Genomic DNA, 22,445 nt, shown 5'->3' on the forward strand with positions numbered 1-22,445 from the left:
TTTAAAGTATTTATTAAAGCCAAACACAAAAGAACAAATACTGTATAATTCAACTTTTACAAGGTACCTAGAATAAATTTATAGGGACAGAAAATAAGAGTGGTTGCCGGGGGCTGGGAAAGGGGAGAATAGAAGTTGCTGTTTGATCGGTACAGAGTTCCAGTTTGGGATAATAAACAAGTTCTGGAGAGAGATAGTGGTGATGGGTGCACAACATTATGAATATACATAATGCCACTGAATTGTACAGTTAAAATGGTCAAAATGGTCAGTTTTATGTTATGTATATTTTAACACAATAATAAAAGAACACATTGTGGCAATATTTTATTCATTTTTAAAAACAAAGCACACACATAGTAACACCAGCTCTGAACAAGTCTTCATATTTATGTTTTACTTTCTCATCTTCTTCTACATGGATATATATTGTTTCTAGTGTATATAATATTTATAATATTTTTTCTCTTAATATTATATCATAGAAAGTTTATGTATTTCTATGGATCTCATAATGGTTTTTACATACCATTTTAATATAATTTGTTAGACTTTTTATCATGCTAAAAATGTATCTTTCCATTCTTTTTAAATTAAAACTTAAAAAAACTAAACTAATTCTATTTTATTAAATGCCTTTTGGCACAAGTTATCAAAATAGTCTTATGGTTGTTAGTGCTCCCTAAACACTATTGTTGATGTAATGCATCATGTTAATTGATCTCCTAATGTCAAAACATCCCTGAATTTGCTAAGTGATAATTCAGTCTTAGGGAAGGCAGTTAATTAGCCTTATTTTTTTTAATAACTCAAAACTTTCTATCCTTTATTACCCCTTACCCCACATCTCCCTGACCCATCCCCTTGTGGCAGGCTCCTCCATTAAGAATATGCATTCTGGGCCCCCATGGCTCTGGCAAAACTGTCTGTGGAAGAAAGTTAGCAGAAAACTTGGGCATCTTTCACATTCAGTTTGAAGAATTTCTACAAGAAAAAATGATGCTCAGAACTGAAAAGAAAGTTGGACCTGAATTTGAAGAAGATGCTGAGGAAGAACAACTTGCAAAACAAGAACTTGAAGAGCTTGCAGTTGAGGCCAATGTCACACTTGAGAAAGAATATACAAATAAGCCGGTAGTAATATTAAAACTCCCTTTGCAGATAGTTGTGTTTGCTGGTATTACTTTTGGAAAGTAGAATATAAGGGGTATAAAACTCTATAAAGTTTCCAAGAAAAAGAAAAAAAATTAGCCCATAAAAGTCATTTAAGAGGCATCCTCCCCATGTTAGATACAAATCTTACTGCTAATCTATAATAATAAGAGCACAATATGCTAATTAGACCAGACAGCCAAATATCCCTCTGGATGTCCTTCCAGACAAAGCCGCAGTGGCTGCAGGGCCAAGGGCAGGCAGCTGCTGCGGCCAGTGGCAGTGGTGGCAGCAGGGTGATAGGGGCAGCGCCTTCCCGATAGGCCTGGTCGCCTCCCACAGAGGGAGGCCAGACTGTGGCTTAGGTCTGTTCTCCCCCAGGGAGCGGGTCTAAGGCATCAGTAGGACATGCCCTGAGAGCTCCCAGACTGCGAGAGGGGGCAGGCCAGGCTGAGGGACCACCCCACCACCAGTGCACAAATTTTCATGCACCAGGCCTCAAGTCTTTAATATAAAATTACTGTTTCACATGACTCCAATAAAAACCAGAAAGGCTTTCCCTAACAAGACTGTTGTATAGCATTAATTTGGGGCTATGTTATTTGATACTAGAGGCCTGGTGCATGAAATTTGTGCAGGGTGGGGGTGTCCCTCAGGCCAGCCTGCACCATCTCCAATCTGGGACTCCTCAAGGGATGCCCGACTGCCTGTTAAACGAGCAGTCGGACATTCCCTCTCACAATCCAGGACTGCTGGCTCCCAACCGCTCACCTGCCTGCCCCTAACTGCTTCTGCCTACCAGCCTGATCACCCCTAACCACTCCCCTGCCAGCCTGATCGACACCTAACTGCTCCCTTGCCAGCCCGATTGCCCCTAACTGCCCTCCCCTGCTGGCCTGGTCACTCCCAACTACCCTCCCCTGCCAGCCCGGTCGCCCCTAACTGCCCTCTCCTGCCGGCCTGTTCACCCCCAACTGCCCTCCACTGCAGGCCTGGTTCCCCCCAACTGCCCTCCCCTGCAGGCCTGGTCCACCCCAACTGCCCTCCCCTGCAGGCCTGGGTCTCCCCCAACTGCCCTCCCCTGAAGGCCTGGGTCCCCCCAACTGCTCTCCCCTGCTGGCCTGGTCACTCCCAACTGCCCTCCCCTGCAAGCCTGGGTCCCACCCCAACTGCCCTCCCTTGCAGGCCTGGTACCTCCCAACTGCCCTCCCCTGCTGGCCATCTTGTGGCAGCCATCTTTGTCCACATGGGGGTGGCCATCTTGTGTGTTGGAGTGATGGTCAATTTGCATATTACCCTTTTATTAGATAGGATATCTGAACTAGATTCTACGGCTTTTTATTATTGTGTTCTCTGTGTTTGTTTTGTATATATATATATATATATATATATATATATATAGAGAGAGAGAGAGAGAGAGAGAGAGAGAGAGAGAGAGAGGAAGGGAGAGGAAACAAGAGAGAGAAACAACAATGTGAGAGCAAAATATCAATCATCCGCCTCCTGCACACCCCCCACTGGGAATCGGCCTGAAACCTGGGCTCGTGCCCTGATCAGGAATAGAACTGGCAGACAACCTTTCTGGGTTGGGTGCAGGAAGATGGCCAACAAACTGAGCCATACCAGACAGGGCTCTGTTTTTGTTATCATGTATCATAAAAATCTGCCCCAGTGCCAATGGAATCTCAAAATATTAATTTATTGATGAGACAGATATCCTGAGGTCATGTATGAAAATCAGTTATGCTCATCACTAGTAGCTCCTTTTAGCTACAGTAGATATTATTTAATATTTAAAACCATATAACATATTGGTTTAAAGAAAAAAGCACAAATATTAAAAGGTTTACAAGCAACAGTATAAAAAAATGTCCTGAGAAAAACGGGTGTCATCTTAATCAACTATGTAATAGAGTATTGTTTATTAATATAGAGTTTTGAATTTGTTTTGTTTTCTGATTTTTGTGTTCAGCCTTCAGAAGTGCAATTTACAGAAGAAGAAGAAGCAATCAGATTATGTTTAATGGAAAATGAACCATTGCCTCCCGAAATTCTAGACAACATTCTTTCTGAGTGGTGGCATAAAGAACCAATACGGTATCTTAATGTATATAGGATTATATATTTATTGACTTTTATTTGCCTTATTCTCAAAATTCTAAAATGTAATACAGCATAAGTTTAAAATTTTTCTTCTTTACTCTCATGTAAATTAGTGATTCTATGCATTAAAAATATCTGGGAAATTATTATTTTTATATATTTATTTTTATTGATTTCAAAGAGGAAGGGAGTGGGATGAAGAGATAGAAACATCAATGATGAGAATCATTGATTGGCTGCCTCTTGCACGCCCACTACTGGGGGTCGAACCTGCAACCTGTGCATGTGCCCTTGACCGAAATCAAACCCGGGAACCTTCAGTCCCCAGGCTGACATTCTATCACTGAGCCAAACCAGCTAGGGCTGGGAAATTATTTTTAAAATACTGATGCCAGGCCCCAACCCAAAATAATTGAATCAAAATCTTTGGGAGTGTGGCCATTTTTATGGAAATTTGCCCATTTAATAAGATAGAAAACATTTTAAATGCCAATTAAGGTCTGAAACTGTCAAATGTTCATGGAAGCCCTGTTCATATTAAGAAAACATATATCTAAATATAACTATTTAAACAAAACAAATTTTAGATAATCATAATAAACTTTCATTCACAAGGGGACCAATATTGACTTTCTCAATTAAGCAAGGACAAGTTCTCAAAGCCTAATTATTTGTTTCTTTTTGTGTGTGTGCGTGTGTGTGTGTGTGTGTGTGTGTGTGTGTGTGTGTGTTTAAATATATGTTCATTGATTTCAGAAAGGAAAGGAGAGGGAGACAGATAGAGACACCAATGATGAGAGAAAATCATTGACCGGCTGCCTAATGTAGGCAACCCAGGCATGTGCCCTTAACTGGAATCAAACCCGGGACCTTTCAGTTCGCAGGACAACGCTCTATCCACTGAGCCAAACTGGCTAGGGCAAAATCTGATTGTTTTATAGTTAGTTACTTCACAATGAAAATGTGTTAACATTCTAGTTATTTTCATGATTCTTCAAGTTTCATCATACTATTTGGTTATAATCATCTTAATATATATGAGCCAGGATACATACATTCATAATTGTCATGAGTTACAAGGAGACCCAGGGAAGGAAGTACAAATTGTCTCATGAGAGGAAGTACAAATTGTCTCATGAGAGGAAGCATCACTAAAAGAAAAACTACTGAAGGGTGGCTTCCCACTAAAGGTCAGCTGGTCAGACCTACCTTTTTATAAAGGGTAATAAGTTCATTAGGCTGGGCATTCCTCCCAGGCAGAGAATTTATTTTCTCTTAATTTTCATCAAATATTAAGACTATTTTAAATTAAAGAGAACTTATCTACATTATAAATATAAGAATAAAATATAATTTTAATTTAATTCAATACATTTGAGAGAAGACACATCATGTTTATGCAAGTAGAAATATTAAAAGGACTAAGAGATACTACTTTTTAAACTACTCATTGCACATCTTATAGAAAGTTGAGATTTATCAATACTTTTTTCATTTTTAAACTAATATTTATAATATAATATTTAAAATAAATTATGCAATTCATGCCTAGTTCCACAGGTTTTATATTAGATGGTTTCCCACGATATCCTGATGAGGCCCAGTTTCTAGGGGAACGTGGATTTTTCCCAGATGCTGTTGTTTTAATACAAGTTGATGATCAAGATGTTTCTGATCGGCTCCTGCCTCCCCAAATTGAAAAATGGAAACTGAAACAAAGGAAAAAATTAGAAAGGAAAATACTCATTAAAGAAATGAAGGCAAAAATCAGGGTATGTATCTCGTAAAATAGTATGAGAGTAAATTTTTTCTGCATCTCTCCTATATAATAAAAGGGTAATATGCAAATTGACCCTAACAGCAGAACGACCACTCAACCAGTCACTATCAGGCGCACTGATCACCTCTTGGTCCCATTCCCTGGCCAGCAGGCTCTGATTGCCCGATGGCAAACAGGGAACCAGGGATGGGTGGTGGGGGATGCAGGTGGCTCCAGGCCAAGGCCCCCACTCCACCAGTTGCCCCACACACAGAGGGCGACCCGAGGCAGGGGCGGGGGTAGGGCTGGTGAGCAGGCAGGAACGGCTGACCTCTCGGTCCCTCCCCCTGGCCATCAGGCTCTGATCGCCTGATGACAAACGGGGAACCAGGGGTGGGTGGCAGCGAGGGGTGGGTCCGGCTGCGGGCAGCTGGGGAAGATGGCCCTGATAGCAGGCCAGGCCTAGAGACTGTACCCGTGCATGAATTTCGTGTACCAGGCCTCTAATTAAAGTATAAAGTGGTCTTTACAAAAATGTAGTTTTCTGATTTTAATAGCATAGTCAATATGAAAACACTCTTCATCAAATATTAAGAATACTTATAATTAAAGGGTTAAGATTTATTAGAGGCCTGTGTGGTTATCAACATGTTAATATTTCTCTCTCCAAGGTAAATAAAATTAAAGATTTTGGTAGCACCAAAGTATCCCTATACCAGACACAGGTACATAATGGAAGAGGCAGCAAGTGAAGCAAACCTTAAAACACAAAAAATTAAAATTATCAGTGTTTTTTTTCACTAGCTCCTGGAATTATGATACCATCCATTAAGGCTATGTAAGCCTGTGGTGAAACAGATACAGATATTAGCTTAGAACACCTTTTCTAAAACTGTAATGTAAGGAGTGTTCCATAAAATGTTCAAAAGTGTCATAGGAACCCAACAATTCCACTCTTAGGAATCTACCTAACAGAAATGAAAACATGTCCACATAAAAATATGTATATGAATGCTCATAATAATGTTATTCATAATAGCCAAAAAGTAGAAACAACCCAATGGCCCTCGACTGATGAATGGATAAACGAAATGTGATAGACATCCAGATAGAATACCTGAGTTCTTACATACAAAGCAATTCCCTCTGAGGGAAACACACAAACTAGCTGAGAAAGCTTGTACCTTTTACCTCTACACATTGGTTCAGATCTTTCTCAGCCCATGCCTAGCACTCCTACAGAGATCTCCTAACTGTCCTTCCGGCTTCATCTCTGGTCCCCCTAGGTCATCCTTCTGGTCATTTCCAGGATACTCCTCCTAAAACTCTGATCAAGCCACCCTCTTAGGGTCTGAACTTATTGTTCTGTCATTGAAAGCCTACCAATCTTGTTCCAAACCCTTTTTCTAACCGTTTTCCTTAGTTAGAACAAATACAAACCCTCCTCTGCCGCCCCCAACATACCATGTGCTTTTCCATTTCCTTGTCTGGAAGTTTTTTACGTCATCCTCCACTAGCCCTGTGACATTACATGAGTTAAATCCTCTGACTTTGCTAACTCACCTGTAGAGTAGATAATACTGTCTGCTTTGCAGATATGTTTTAAGCAGAAAAATATAAGTATGTACAGTATTTATTGCAGTGCTTCTAAGAGTGATGGCATCTAGCAGACATACAATGGTTAGTTAAACTTCACTAACCACAACTTATCTCTGAAAGGATCAGAGAAAAAAAATAGACTAAAAATATGCATGTGTGTTATTGTGCATACTTCGCATTTCTCTGTGGTACAGACAGTGTTCTCTATGTATGTTATGAAAACGCAAAGGAGACTGTGTTCTCACAACTATACAGTTAAAACACCTTCTCACCCTCTAAATCTAAAGAGCTAGAGAATCTCTCTGGGGGCTCAAAAACTAAATGAATTCCATTCCATTGAGTTTTATAATTCTACCTACAAATCTTTCTTGGGTGTCAACAAAACATGAATTCTTCAGAATGTTTACTCACTAATTGCCAGATGAAAACAGCAGGGTCCAGCTGGCCCAGACCTGAGCCCCAGAGCATGTCTTCAGGCACCACTCTAATCTCTTAGGATTTAAAGGGATTGCATTTGGAAAGCCCTGAGCCAGTGAGCCCCCAAACCTAAGTGGGCTGATTAGTTTCCATTATTCATTAAAATTTTTTAATATCTGTTTTTTTATAGGATGATATGATTGCTAAAAGAAGGGCTGAACTTATAGCAGAGAAAGAGAAAAGAAGGAAAGAGGAGGTAAGTAAAAAATATTTTTTTAAAAAAAGCAGGACACCATTGTGTGTGTGTGTATGTGTCAACAGTATAAAATAAAAAGATGCATTAAGAAAGTATTGAAGGAAATAGCGTTTATGTGCAAGTAGTGAGATTATATATTATCTTAATTTTTTAGAGAAAGAGGGAGAGGGAGAGAGAGAGAGAAACATCAATAATGAGAGAATCATTGATCAGCTGCCTCCTGCATGCCTCACCTGGGGGATTGAGCCTGCAACCGGCCATGTTCCCTGACCAGGAATTAAACCGTGACCTCCTGGTTCATAGGTGGATGCTCAACCACTGAGCCACACCAGCCGGCCTGATTTTTATTATTTTATACCTTTTGTTATTCCATGACTGTTTACAATGACCTCTTATTATTTTTGAAATCAGAAAAAAATGAAAGAAAACCACTAGAGATGTTTGAATAATCTAATGTAAAATATAATACTGCATTAAACTATGCTTCTTTTGGAGTTTTAGTTTTGCTTTCACACTTCCAGCCATGCCATAGGACAGTGGTCGGCAAACTGTGGCTCGCGAGCCACATGCGGCTCTTTGTCCCCTTGAGTATGGCTCTTCCACAAAATACCACGGCCTGGGCGAGTCTATTTTGAAGACATTTAAAAAATTTGGCTCTCAAAAGAAATTTCAATCGTTGTACTGTTGATATTTGGCTCTGTTGACTAATGAGTTTGCTGACCACTTCCATAGGAGACGGGCTGGAGTTTGGGATTAAGGTCCAGACAGGGAGGCTGTGAAGCTGCTGCAACTAAAATATAGATTATCTTGCCCTAACCAGTTTGGCTCAGTGGATAGAGCATCAGCCTGCGGACTCAAAGGTCCCAGGTTCGATTCCAGTCAAGGGCATGTACGTTGGCTGCGGGCACATCCCCAGTGGGAGGTGTGCAGGAGGCAGCTGATTGATGTTTCTCTCTCATCAATGTTTCTAACTTTCTCTCCCTATCCCTTCCTCTCTGTAAAAAATCAATAAAATATATTTTAAAAAAAAAATAAATAAATAAATAAATAAATAAAATATAGATTATCTTGTGATTAAGGATGCAACAGAGCAGAGCCAGTGAACCCTGGGTCATGTTCTATGCAGCATGCTCAGTACAGCTCCTCTCCATCTGCTGATTTTTTAAAAAAATATAAGCCTTGAAGACTATGGATATTTTTGTTTAGAGAGGAGCTATTCCCAAATTGACCTTGCTGACCCAAATGCTACAGCTAAACTTGTTCAGGGGCACGGGAGTTAAAGAGGAGGTGTAACTAGACCAACTGTAAAGGACCCGAAGCTCATCTATACTAATAAAAGGGTAATATGCTAATTAGACTGGGAGACCTTCCAGGAGACCTTCCAGACATCCTTCCGGACAAAGCCATGGTGGTGGGGCTGAGGCAGAGGCAGTTAGGGGCGAGCAGGCCAGCAGGAGGGGGCAGTTGGGGGCGAACAGGCCGGCAGGGGTGGCAGTTAGGGGTAAGCAGGCCAGCAGGGTGGGGGCAGTTGGGGGTGAGCAGGCTGGCAGGGGGAGGGCAGTTGGGAGCAATCAGGCTGGCAGGGGGGTATTAGGGGGTGAGCAGGCCGGCTGGGGTGGCAGTTGGGGGCAAGCAGACTGGCAGGGGGGGCAGTTGGGTGTGAGCAGGCCAGCAGGGTGGGGCAGTTGGAGGCAAGCAGGCCAGTAGGGGAGAGCAGTTGGGGGCGAGCAGGCTGGCAGGGGGGGTATTTGGCGGTGAGCAGGCCAGTAGGGGGGGCAGTTGGGGCAATCAGGTCAGCAGGGGGGTCATTGGTGGTGATCAGGCCAGCAGGGGGGGGCAGTTAGGGGTGATCAGGCTGGCAGGCAGAGAGGTTAGGGGCGATCAGGCAGGCAGGCAGGTGAGTGGTTAGGAGCCAGCAATCCTGGATTGCCTATGGGATCGTGCCTAAACTGGCGGTCGGACATCCCTTGAGGGGTCCCAGATTGGAGAGGGTGCAGGTCAGGCTGAGGGACACCCCGCCCCCCTGTGCAAGAATTTCATGCTCCAGGCCACTAGTATTTATATAATCAACTTACAAATAAACCTGGTAACCAAGGCAAACAATAAGATAGTCTCTGCCTCCTTCCATTTTTTTCTGGTTAAAGGCACCCTTGTAACATCTTTTCAAGGCCTACTCTTCTGTAATCTGATTTCCATCTATATAAAAATTTAACGCAACAAAAGAGGAATAACAGAAAATAGGACTGGCTACACATGCAACCATATGTCACCCTGGTATGGACATGCTCGAAGACTCCTGATACAATCCAGCTGTAACTGTGGGTCAAAACATTGCAGAAGAAGGGCTGGAAGAATTATTTATTTGTCCAAAGTATTTGTAACCAAAAGTTGATCTTAAACTATTAGACTGAGAAAGTTATGGCACCATCTAAGGAACAAGAGCCCTCTTCTTTTCTTTTCATCTTCATTCATGCAGTCAGTTCATCAGAAACCTTAATGGAGCACTTACTACATGCCTGATACTATTTTAGCACTGGAGAATCAACCCTGAACAGAATTTACAAAGTCTCTTGCCTAATGTTCATTCCCTGAACAAACATGTTCTGAAATTCTACTCTGTCAAATGAGTCATGCTAATGTTTAGGATGAAAAAGACAAACACCCTGCCCAGCTGGTATGGCTCAGTGGTTGAGCATCCACCCATGAACCAGGAGGTCACAGTTGATTCCTGGTCAGGGTACATGTCTGGGTTGTAGGCTCTATCCCCACTGGGGGCATATAGGAAGGAGGCAGCCGATCAATGCATCATTAATGTTTCTATCCCCCTCTTCCTCTCCCTTCCTCTCTGAAATCAATAAAAAAACATATGTAAGCCCTAGCTGGTTTGGCTCAGTGGATAGAGTGTCAGCCTGAGGACTGAAGGGTCCCGGGTTCGATTCTGGTAAAGGGCACATGCCTGGGTTGTGCGCTCGATGCTTAGTAGGGGGTGTACAGGAGGCAGCCAATCAATGATTCTCTCTCATCATTGATATTTCTATCTCTCTCTCCCTCTCTGAAATCAATAAAAATGTATTTTTAAAATATATACTTAAAACACACACACACAAACAACAGACATCCTAACCTTGGACCAACTACAGTTAACTACCTCTAGCCCTTGGGAGTCCTTAGTGGTCCCCTTAAGAATCACCTCAAATGTCTCAGGCATATTAACTACTAAAGGATTATAGAATTTGGGATGGAATTGACCTAAACTGGTATAATCTCTCCAGTTCTTTCTGAATTTGTTCATTGATGGCTACCCAGTGCCCAACATAGTGCTGACACATAGCAGGCACTCAACTTACAGTCGTTTTGTTGCTATTGTATAACATTGAGCACTACTTAATCTCTCTGAGCCTAGGATTTTTCATTAGAAAATGGGAAAATTTAATAATACCTGGTTTCCCTAATTAATGGTACTTTAATTTCCCTTCTTTGCTAGTCTTCAGTTATATTTTTTTTTCCCTAAGAGAATTAGTTTTCAGGATAAATTTTATAAATTCATAAATCTTACAAATTTTTTTAATTTATAACTTTCCCATTTATTAATATTATAATATGAAGTTTCTTATTATTTTTCATTCAAAGATTCAGTATTCCATCTTATAAATTAAATAGGTTTTTGTAAATTAACTCTCCTGAGACTTAATCTATATATATAAAAGCCTAAGTGACTGAACGACAGGTCACTATGGCGTGCACTGACCACCAGGGGCAGACGCTCAATGCAGGAGCTGCCCCCAGGTGGTCAGTGCGCTTCCACAGCCAACCTCCCCCAGCAAGCCAACCTCTTGTGGTCCCTCCCCCTTCACCCCCCTGCACCGCTGGCTCCAATCGGCCCTGATTGCCAGCCAGGCCAAGGAACCCCACCTGTGCACGAATTCGTGCACCAGGCCTCTAGTCTTTTATAAAATTGGCTATGTATCCCACACAATTAATTTATACAAACTGACTTTTGAAAGACAATTCCTGAGATTTTAAATGAATCAAAGATCAAAACTGTGTGATTTTTTTCAATCCCTTTGATAGAAATTTTGTATGTCCTGCTACTACCTCAGACAAAGAAAGACTAAACAAAATATAGCATCTAAAAGATCACTTAGTGTGATTGCTATAATCAGTTAACGTGATACCCTGAGTCGAATCCATCCTGACTACATAGACCCTGGAGCTGGCTTTTATGGAGAGAAGCAGGAGCCTTTCAACATTTGCCTCTATGAACAGAATATGCAGCTCCATGACTCATCTTTTTGCAACTAGTTAACCATGTGCAACTAATTAACCAAATGAATCCCTACCCAATGTTGTCCTCTCACCCTTAACAAAAGTCATTGCCTTTACTGCCTGACTTTTTAGCAGCAAATAAAACATGTTATCATTAGAAATCGCTTCAGTCTCAAGGTGATTATAGGCATTAATTTCATAGGAAAATGTTGTCTTCGTGTGGAACTTTAGTCTCCAAATGTGACTACAGAATATTTTATAAGCCAACCCCCTTCATCTTGAGATTTACATTGCATATCTTCCACCTCCTCAGAGGCTTTCCCTCTACTCGTACTCCTTGCTGCATAATCTTGTCTCTCTTCCTGCCCACTGGCTCTTCTCTGGTGCCTGTGTCCCTTCTATAAAATGTAGAGCAGTCACAGGCAGAAGAAAGATAGGCAGAGCCAGGACAGGGAGCTGGGCAGCAAGTAAGCAGAACTGTGCGGCACTAAGCCCAGGTGAGTAGTTAATAGAGATACATACCCAAGTACTCAGGTGAGCACAAGTTCATCTGCAACTGAAATGTCCCCAGATGGTAGTGTGGGCTCCTCCCACCCCACTTCCAATGAGCCTTAGAAAATCGAAGCTCAGGATTAAAAATTGTCAAAGTATAAGAAAAAGAGAAAAATAGCAAGGGACCAAATGGTTTCAAAGTTCTAATAAAAAACCAGAACTGAGAAACACTATCCCATTGCCAAGCTCCTTTTGTAATGAGAGGAAGGAGTGTAGACAGAACAGGAATGGGCCCTTATCCTCTCATCTTCCTCCCGACACCTTAAAGTTCAAACCCCAGCTCCAGACACCTTTTAAAGGCACTAGGGTCTAATCCAAGCATGTCAAACTTGCAGCCCACGGGCTGCATGTGGCCCACAATGAATATTTTTACAGCCCAGACAACATAACGGTATGTAAGAAACATTTTAATAAAAATTTCGTAAATTGCCCCAGCTGGTTTGGCTCAGTGGATAGAGCATTGGCTCCCCAAGTTCGATTCCGGTCAAGGGCACATGCCCAGGTTGTGGACTCGATCCCCAGTGGGGGACATGCATGAGGCAGCTGATCAATGATTCTCTCTCATCATTGATGTTTCTATCTCTCTTTCCCTCACTCTTCTTCTCTGAAAGCAATGAAAAAATATTTTTAAAAATTTCGTAACTTAATTTTTACAATATCGTGTTAGACATAATTATTAATAACAAACTACAACGTTCGCTAATGACTGATTACTATAATCGTGTTACATTCATTTCCCTTACACGCCTTACATGCAGGCGCACCATTTCTCTCCACTAATAGTAGCAGCGAATATTTTAGCAGCCAATTGCCACGAAATTAGTCTTGGACTGACTTGTTTGGTGTGCACAACAGGAAATATTTCACTTTCGGAGAACAAGAAAAATAGGTTTATTTTTGTTACGCTTACTAATTTGTGCAGTTATTCAGTGTCTGGTAAGTTCATGTTCAAGAAAAAATATTAATTTTTATTAAATTTTTCTATTATTTTATGTTAACGATTACTCATTTATTTCAGCCCTTTGTATTCAGCATGTCTCTATCGAAATAAACCTACATTTCTATGAAAATTGAAGCTTTTGCTTTTTGTGGCCCACATAAATTTAGACTTTGTTTATTTGGCCCATGTTAGCCTTTGAGTTTGACATGTTTGGTCTAATCAGTTAGAAAGACTAGGAAATATCAAGCTAATCAGAAGACTGCAGGCAAGAGGTGAGAGAGCAAACAGTAGAGTGAGAGCAGAAAGGATGAGCATTATTTCAGATGATAGTCCTTGGAAACCGGATGTGCAGAGATGGAGTGTAAGACGTCAGGATAACTTTCAGTTTTCAGCTGCGAGGCAGTGTTCTAATTGAGACAGGGAATACTTCTTGGAGAAGAGTTTGGAGGCAGTGCAAAAGGCTCAATATTATAAGGCTCAATATTATGCAAACTGAACTATAGCACTTAAAGCCTGTACAACACCACCTAGTATCAATATTCTGTCAGTCTTTAATAATCACTTATGTATTATCTTGTTTCCTCAGATAGTCTGTAATCTCTTAGAGGGCATATACTCTTCTATTAGTACAGTGCTTTATAGAAAGTAAACAACCATAGCTACAACAGCAATAATAGCTATCATTTGCATGCCTACTATGTGCCAGACACTCTTCTAAGGGCTTTACATGTATTAACTTTAATGTCCACAACAGCCTCGTGAAATGGGTCCTTTTATTATTCCTATCTTACAGTTGAGGAAACTAATCTTGTCCAAACTAACACAAATAGTGGGTGCTTTATACTCTTTGGATCGAATTAAATATTTTTACTAAAGACCATCAAAAATATAACATTCTAACAACCACACACAAAAATAGCACTTAATATCTTGTCAAATGTATTTATTTACTGGATCACTATGGTGTCAGTGTCTTTAAGGTATTAAATTTCTGGGTACCAGACATTTAAATTTTTACTGTTATTAGATGAATGTTGCTATGCCACACCAACTAAGATCCAGTTATTACAGAATATTCTAGTTAGCAGTATCATTTCTTACACGTGTATAGTAAAAGGGAATATTTTCTTCCTTAGCTTGCTAGAGAAGATGAAGAAATGAGTGAAGAAGAGACAGAAGATGATGATGATATTGACAATATCCTTGAAGAAGAATTTCCAAAAGAGGAGGAAGTGATGAGTGAGGAAGAAGAAGAACAGGAAGCTGATGCAATTGAACGCCTGAGAAATGACCTGTTAGACAAATTTGAAACAGATATACGTAATTTACAAGGAATACAGGTTATTAATTTTTCTTCATTTTTCATAATTCGTAAAGTGATATTTGAGCATGAAACAAAAGAAATTTGGTTTATGCCTTGGTTTCTTTTGAACATTTCTAAATAAATGTGTATTTTAGGGCTATATTTCCTTTTGTCAGCACTACTTAGAATTATGAAAACAAATTAATTTATTTTCATAATAAGGGCAACATGGGAGCCACAGGGGTCAAAGGCTCTAGCTGCCAACATGCAGTCACACAGAAGCTGAAAAGTATTTGTGCTCTCAACTCATGTAGACAGCCACCAGCAATGTCTGTCTGCCACTGAACACTATCAACCTTCTTCCCACTAAAAATATTTGGTTTTATGCTTTTTCTCATCAGGATGAATTTGAAAAGTTTTTGATACCACTAATTCTCATTAATGGAACTCGGAAAATCCACATTGTACAATATTTATTGAATAAAAGACTGAAACCACTGGTGGAGAATCGAGAAAGCATTTTTGAAAAGTGTTATCCAATATCACCACGCCTTGCCCAGAAACTGCTCAGCTTTACCTATAAATATATTAGCACATTCGGCTACTGGGACCCTGTAAAGGTAATGTCAGGAATGTGATATCTGAAAGCCATGTTCTTTTATTTTTTAAAGTATGTCTAAGAAGACTGGATAATTTTTAAAAATTATAAGCATTGTACAGTATTCTTTTTCTTTTTAATCATCACCCAATGATATATTTTTATTTATTTTAGAGAAAGATGAAGGGAGAGGGAGAGAGAGAGAGAAACATTGATGTGAGAGAGAAACATTGATCGGTTGCCTCCTGCAGACACATCAACTGGGGATCAAACAGACAATAGTATGGTGAAGGCCTGGGAGGGGGGGGAATGCGAGGTGGAAGGGGTCAAGGGGGGTGGGGGAAAGGACATGTGTAATAGTTTCAATAATAAAGATAAATTTTTAAAAATAAACAAAATAAAGGCTCAAGGACAACCAGAGATTGAACCCATAACCTTAGTATGTGCCCTGACTGAGAATTGAACCCATGACCTTTCAGTGCATGGGAGGGACTATGCTCCAGCCAACTGAGCCACACCAGCCAGGGCCAGAATTCTTAACTAATTATAAATATATGTGGTTATTTTGCCTTTCTAAAGTATGAAAAATAGTTGAAAGGTTTAAATTTCTTTTATTTCTGTTGAACTAACCCAATTCCAACTTGGTTTTAACTTTGCAGCAGAATAAGATGGTAGTGGAAATATTTTCAAACTAAACATTTAGAGTTGAATTCTGATACTAATTTGCTATCTAATTTTAGGCAAGTCATTTAACCTCTTTGATTCTGTTTCCTCGCCTGTAAAATAGAAGAATAATGTCACCAAACCACTGTGATCAACTGTAAGAGTATAGAGACCTCTAAAAAGTGTGGGACACAATACAAAATGAGCCATTCGTGCTCATAACAAAATTATTGCTAAGTACTTTATTTTTATGCAGTGTGTACAAATAGATTTAATCCAATTAGAATTCAATAACTTCAATTGTGGGATTTTTTTATTTTAATTTTTTTTCAGTTACAGTTGACATTCAATATTAGTTTCAGGTGTACAGCATAATGGTTAGACATTTATGTAACTTATGAAGTAATTCCCCCAATAAGTCTGGTTCCCACTTGACATCGTACAGTTATTTCAGTATTATTGACTGTATTCCCTATGCTGTAATTTACATCCCTGTGACTACGTTATAACTGCCAATCTGTATTTCTTAACCCCTTCATCATTTTCACCCAGCTCCCCAACTACTCCCATCCCATCTAGCAACCATCAGTTTGTTCTCTGTATCTATGTTTGTTTCTCTTTTGTTTGTTCAATATTTTGTTTTTTAGATTCTATTATAAGTGAAATCATATTTTCTTTCTCTGTCTGACTTATTTCACTTAGCATAATACCCTCTAAATCACAAATGGTAAGATTTCATTATTTTTAATGGCCACATAATATTTCACTGTGTATATGTGCCACATCTTCTTTATCCAGTCATCTATTGACAGGCACTTTGATAAATGTTAGGAAGTGGAATTTCTGGGTCATAGGTAGTTATATTTTTAATTTTTTGAGGAATCTCTATACTGTTTATCATAGTGGCTGCACCAGTTTGCAATCCTACCAACAGTGCACATGAGTTCCCTTTTCTCCACATCCTTGCCAACATTTGTTATTTGATGACTTATTGATTATAGTCAGGATGGTTTTCAACATATATTAATCAAAAACATGCCAGCTACTGTTCTAGTCCCTGGGAATAAAGTAATGAACAAAAAAGACAGGGTTTTTGCTGTTGTAGAGCTTATATTTCAATAACTGGAAGGATAGGCAATAAATAAGTAAGCAAACAGATTCTTATCAGATGGCATTAAGCATAAAGACGATAAAAGAATGTCATCTTGCCCTGGTTGGTTTAGCTCAATGGATAGAGTGTCAGCCTGCGGACTGAATGGTCCCAGGTTCGATTCTGGCCAAGGGCACATGCCTGGGTTTCGGGCTTGATCCCCGGTAGGGGGCATGCAGGAGGCAGCCAATCAATGATTCTCTCTCATCATTGATGTTTCTATCTCTCTCTCCCTCTCCCTTCCTCTCTAAAATCAATAAAATATATTTTTTAGAAAAGAATGTCATCTAGTAGTGATTTGCTCACTCAACCAGATTGCCTTCAAATTTCTATTAGTGATGTAGCAGAGTGGAGAAGACATGGCCTGTGGAGCCAAACTGAGTTCAAAACCACTGGTTAATAGCTGAGTAAACTTAAACACATTGCTTAACCTCTCTGAGTCTTTAGTGTTAATACCATTGAAATAAAAATAGTCTCTACTTTGAAATATTGTTACAGTGATGAATGAGTTAATTACTATAAAGTGATTGCAACAGTACTTGGTTTTTTGTATGTGCTCAATTAGTATTAGTTATTGTTATTAATATATACTATTATTATTGGTTGCTGATAAAAAACTATTTTGGAGGATAGGTCCAAATGAAAACCATATTCATGTTACTTGAAACCTCCTTCTTGATTGTTATTGACACAGTCAGTTTCAATTCTACTTAATTTTGCTATTTTCTTTATCTTAATCATAAGAGAAACCTTTTCAAATTTCATGCTAATATGTAAAAATACTATGATAGTTCCCTGCATAGAGAATTGGATAGAGTTAAGCAGGTACTAGAATCACCTGGAAAGCCTGAGAAAACTTGACATGCCCTAATGTTCTCTGAAGCAGGCAAAGTTAGAAGCCTAATTAGGGAGAAAAAAAGGAACCCATGTCCAGACATAATTAAGATTGGACAAAAATGCCTTGTGGAGAAATGAGTGCATGGTCATAGTAATGGTTTAAGCATATAAGGAATCATTTGTCAGGGCTGTTAGGAATCTTTCTTGGCACCCAACAATTTGATATTTCTGATTTGATGACACTGTGAGTATTAGTGTCATCTTACTGTAAGGATTGACACTTAGTTTGGTAATTTGAAATGGAACCATTGAATTGTTTAGCTTTTCTTTTATTACCAAATATAAAACATAGAACAGACATTTCCACCTGATTCCTGAGTTTCTCCTTATCCATAGCATTTACTCCCAGCCATGAACATCATTCCAGCACAAGAATGATAACGTTGATAATACCCTGGACTTCTGGCAACTGCCCTGGCGTAGTTCTGGGGGAGGAACAGTGTTAACATACTGTTTCACATCTACTCTGTCAAGTCCAGGGATGGCTGATGCTTGGCCATCTGATGCTGTAAAAAAAGACATACAAACCTAGTATCAATTAATTACCCAGTTCTCATCAACAATGCAAAGATGTGGTACCACTCCTACTCTATTCCTTCCTACACCCTAAGCTGCCTTTTACATGGATATTTTTCCTTTTGTGGCTTCTGTTGATTATGTGAGTGGGATTTTGTCTATATAAAAATATGAAAGAGAAGCCTGTGGGATTTGTCCTACCAGTATATCCTAAAAGATAACTCAGCCCCCCTCTCCCCCCCCACCCCCACCCCCCCCCCCCCCCACACACACACACACTTATCTACTCAGGCTGACTGGTGGCTTCAACAACAGAAATTAATTTTCTCACACTTCTAGAGACTGGAAGTCTAAGACCAAGGTGCCAGCAGGGATGGTTTTCTGGTGAGGCCTCTCTTCCTGGCTTGCAGGTGACCACTTGTTGCTATGTCCTCACACAGCCTTTCCTCTGCTCATGCATTCCTGGTGTCTCTTCCTCTTATTATAAGGACACCAGTCCTATTGGATTAAGGCCCCACTCTTACTAGTAGGACTCATTTAACCTTAATTACTTCCTTAAAGGCCTATCTCCAAAGACAATAACTTTGGGTGTTAGGCTTTTGAACTTTGCATTTGCGGGTAACACGTTTCTCTCCATCGCATTACCTTAGGAATGGACCTGTTGGTAAAGATAAATGTGCCCATGATTATATTCCAACAACTTAATACTCCTTGGCAGAAACATTGAATATACACACTAAAAACATTATAAAGGAAGTCAAAGAACTCTAGTACTCATAAACTGAAAGCCTCTTGAGAACGTTGATGTATGGGGTATAAAATAATTTGTTCTTTGTACACAATTTTTAATATTACTATTTGATTATAATTAGTTTTCTTATTCTATAAGGAAGATTTTCTTTCTTTCTTTCTTTATTTTTATTTTTTTAAATAAATCTTTATTGTTCAGATTATTACAGGTGTTCCTCTTTTTTTTCCCCCATAGCTCCCCTCCACCTGATTCCCCACCCCACCCCATGCCCTTACCCGCCCGCCACTGTCTTCATCCATAGGTGTAAGATTTTTGTCCAATCTCTTCCCGCACCCCTCACACCCCCTTCCCCCTGAGAATTGTCAGTCCACTCCCTTCTATGTCCCTGATTCTATTATATTCATCAGTCCATTCTGTTTATCAGATTTTTTATTCACTTGATTTTTAGATTCACTTGTTGGTAGGTATGTATTTGTTGTCCTTTTGTTGTTCATAATTTTTATCTTCACCTTTTTCTTCTTCTTCCTCTTCTTAAAGAATACCCTTCAGCATTTCATTTAATCCTGGTTTGGTGGTGATGAACTCCTTTAGCTTTTTCTTGTCTGTGAAGCTCTTTATCTGACCTTCAATTCTGAATGATAGCTTTGCTGGGTAGAGTAATCTTGGTTGTAGGTTCTTGCTGTTCATCACTTTGAATATTTCTTGCCACTCCCTTCTGGCCTGCATAGTTTCTGTTGAGAAATCAGCTGACAGTCGTATGGGTACTCCCTTGTAGGTAGGTAACGTTTTTCTCTTGCTGCTTTCAAGATTCTCTCTTTTTCTTTTGCCCTTGGCATTTTAATTATGATGTGTCTTGGTGTGGTCCTCTTTGGATTCCTTTTGTTTGGGGTTCTCTGTGCTTCCTGTACTTGTAAGTCTATTTCTTTCACCAGGTAGAGAAAGTTTTCTGTCATTATTTCTTCTAATAAGTTTTCAATATTTTGCTCTCTCTCTTCTTCTGGCACCCCAATAATTCAGATGTTGGTACGCTTGAAGTTGTCCCAGAGGCTCCTTATACTATCTTCATATTTTTGGATTCTTTTTTCTTTTTGTTTTTCTGGTTGGGTGTTTTTTGTTTCCTCATATTTCAGCTCTTTGGTTTGATTCTTGGGGTCCTTTGATCTACAGTTGAATTTCTGTATATTCTTTATTTCAGACAGTGTATGCTTAATTTCTGACTGGTCCTTTTCCATTTTTTTTGGCATTCTCATTAAGGTCCTTGAAGGTCTCACTAAGCTCCTCAGAGGTCTCATCAAGTTTCTCGGCAGTTTTTAGAAGATTCTTGAGTAACCTTATAAATGTGGTTTTGAACTCTATGTCCAGTAGTTTGTTTTCCTCCCTTTCATTCGTGACATGTTTCTTTGTCTCTGCATTTTGCTGCTTCCCTGTGTTGATGGAGTGGTTTACTGTGGTAGGTGACCAGTGGTTCAGCCTATCACCTGAGGTGGACACTCTTGGTGCACCCCTTTGTGGGCTGAGTGCGAAGTCTTGGTGTAGATAAGCCTTGATTGCTGTTGGTACACTGGGAGGAATTGACCTCCAGGCCAATTGGCTGTGAGGACCCGCTGTGTCTATAATGGAAGAACTGCTGTGCTGGAGACACGCTTATGGGGCAGGACTTGCTTCAGTGGGGCTTTGGTGCTCACTGAGTCTGCCTCTTGAATGTGTCACTTATGGATGTGAGTAGTTGAAATCATGTCGTCTCACACTGACCACTAGATACACTATCTTCTGGATCTCCAATGGGGTGCAGGTCAGCTACTGTCTGAGGCCACCCAGCAAGAGCTATAGCGAGAACTGCAGTTTTATCCTCTTTGCTTGGGGTTTACAGGTTTTGGAGCTGTCTGACCAGAGCTGCAGTTTGTTAGGTTAATCTGCTATAGGGCAGACCATTTATATGCAAAAACCGCTGCGTGGAGCTTGGGTGGGTTTGTAGATTGTGCGGGGCGGGGTCTCAGGGAGTCACTAGGCTAGGGCGTGGCAAACGGCGATGGCTGCCAGTCAGCCGTCTCTGCGTCTCCGCATTTCCAAGTCCCCGCGTCCTGCGCCCCAGCACAGTAAACAATGATTGCTGCGCACACCTCTGCAAGAAAGCCACCCTCACTTTCCGACCCGATGGCAGACAGTCCATCTTCTCCCCATAGGAGTTTGGGTCCCCAGCATCTCCCCAGAAACTGGAGTTCAGAGTAATCGGGAGCTTGTTTCCCTTTGGGTTGAAAAAAGCAGCGCACCCAGTCGCCCGCCGCCAGCCTGATTCGCGCGCCTCCGTACCTCAGCTTTTCAGCGCTTGTGCACCTCTCAATGCTGTTTTCTCTTCTAGTTGTAGAACTTCCACTCAGCCAGCTTTCCCGTGGTTCTGGGTGATAGATGTTTTGTCTTTTAGTTGTAGTTTTGAAATTGTGCAAGGCAGCAGTTTAGGTGTTTACCTATGCCGCCATCTTGGTACTACTTCCGGAAGATTTTCTTATTCTACAAATTTTATTTTTAAATATATTTGGGGGGAAAGCTATATAAATGAAAACTAACTTTCAAATTTAATTGTGTATATATTACAGCTAAGTGAAGGAGAGACAATCAAGTCAATTGAAAATCCAGATAATCCATTTTATCCTGTAATCCATCGTCAGTATATTTACTTTTTATCTAATAAGGAAACTAAAGAAAAATTTATGAAGAACCCAATCAAATATATTCGCCAACCCAAACCTAAGCCTAATATGCCCATTAAGATTGCAATTGTGGGGCCTCCAAAATCTGGGAAAACTACAGGTAAGGATGTGTTTGTCTTTGTTGTCCATAAGCATAAAAGAATACACTGAAAAGTAGTGCCACATCTCCAGAAACCAACTATCCGAATTAACTCAAAAAGGGATAGAAAACCTAAATAGGCCAATAACCATTGTAGAGAAGGCCTTCAAAAATATATTCCTACTCCCAAACAGCCTGGGGCCAAATAGTTTTATAGGGAAATTATAGCAAACTTTCAAAGGGCTAAAAACTCAAGAGATCTTTCCTCTGGCTTTGTTTTTTTGGGTTTGTTTTTTTTTTTTTTTTTTCATCGTCACCCAAAAATGTACTTCTTGATTTTAGATACAAGGGAAAGGAAGGGAAGGGAGAGAGAGAGAAAGAGAGAGAGAGAGAATGTAAGAGTGAAACATCAATCTGTTACCTCCTACAGACACCCCTACTGGGGATCGAGCCACAACCCGGGCAAGTACCCTGAACAGGAATCAAACTGGCAACCTTTCAGTGCACAGGATGATGCTCAACCAATTGAGCCACACCAGCCAGGGCCTTCCTGTGTTTTTATAAGCTTTTCCAGATCAAGGGAAAAGACAGTTAGCTTTCTGATTTATTTTCAATTTCTTTTTATTAAGGAACATAGTCCATGTAATCTAAAAGGTATAAAGAATACAAATTACTTTTTACATTAGCATAATCCTGATATCAAAACCTAACAAAGATAATATAAGAAATCACAGCC

At 40.1% G+C, this 22,445-nt stretch overlaps 1 protein-coding gene across 1 annotated transcript in view; it reads left to right on the forward strand.

The window, feature by feature from the left end:
* The window catches only part of AK9 (adenylate kinase 9), a gene marked incomplete at both ends in the record, with an annotated part of 112,147 nt that overhangs the window by 71,229 nt on the left and 18,473 nt on the right, over positions 1–22,445 (forward strand). Inside the window, 7 exons of the mRNA XM_080665093.1 lie at positions 874–1,134; positions 3,125–3,249; positions 4,808–5,027; positions 7,221–7,286; positions 14,181–14,384; positions 14,749–14,967; positions 21,517–21,730. Of these exons, the coding sequence (XP_080521219.1) occupies positions 874–1,134; positions 3,125–3,249; positions 4,808–5,027; positions 7,221–7,286; positions 14,181–14,384; positions 14,749–14,967; positions 21,517–21,730 (1,309 nt within the window). The remainder of the gene's footprint in view (positions 1–873; positions 1,135–3,124; positions 3,250–4,807; positions 5,028–7,220; positions 7,287–14,180; positions 14,385–14,748; positions 14,968–21,516; positions 21,731–22,445) is intronic.

This window comes from Plecotus auritus, assembly GCF_963455305.1.
Source record: "Plecotus auritus genome assembly, chromosome: 4".
Lineage (NCBI taxonomy): Eukaryota > Metazoa > Chordata > Mammalia > Chiroptera > Vespertilionidae > Plecotus > Plecotus auritus.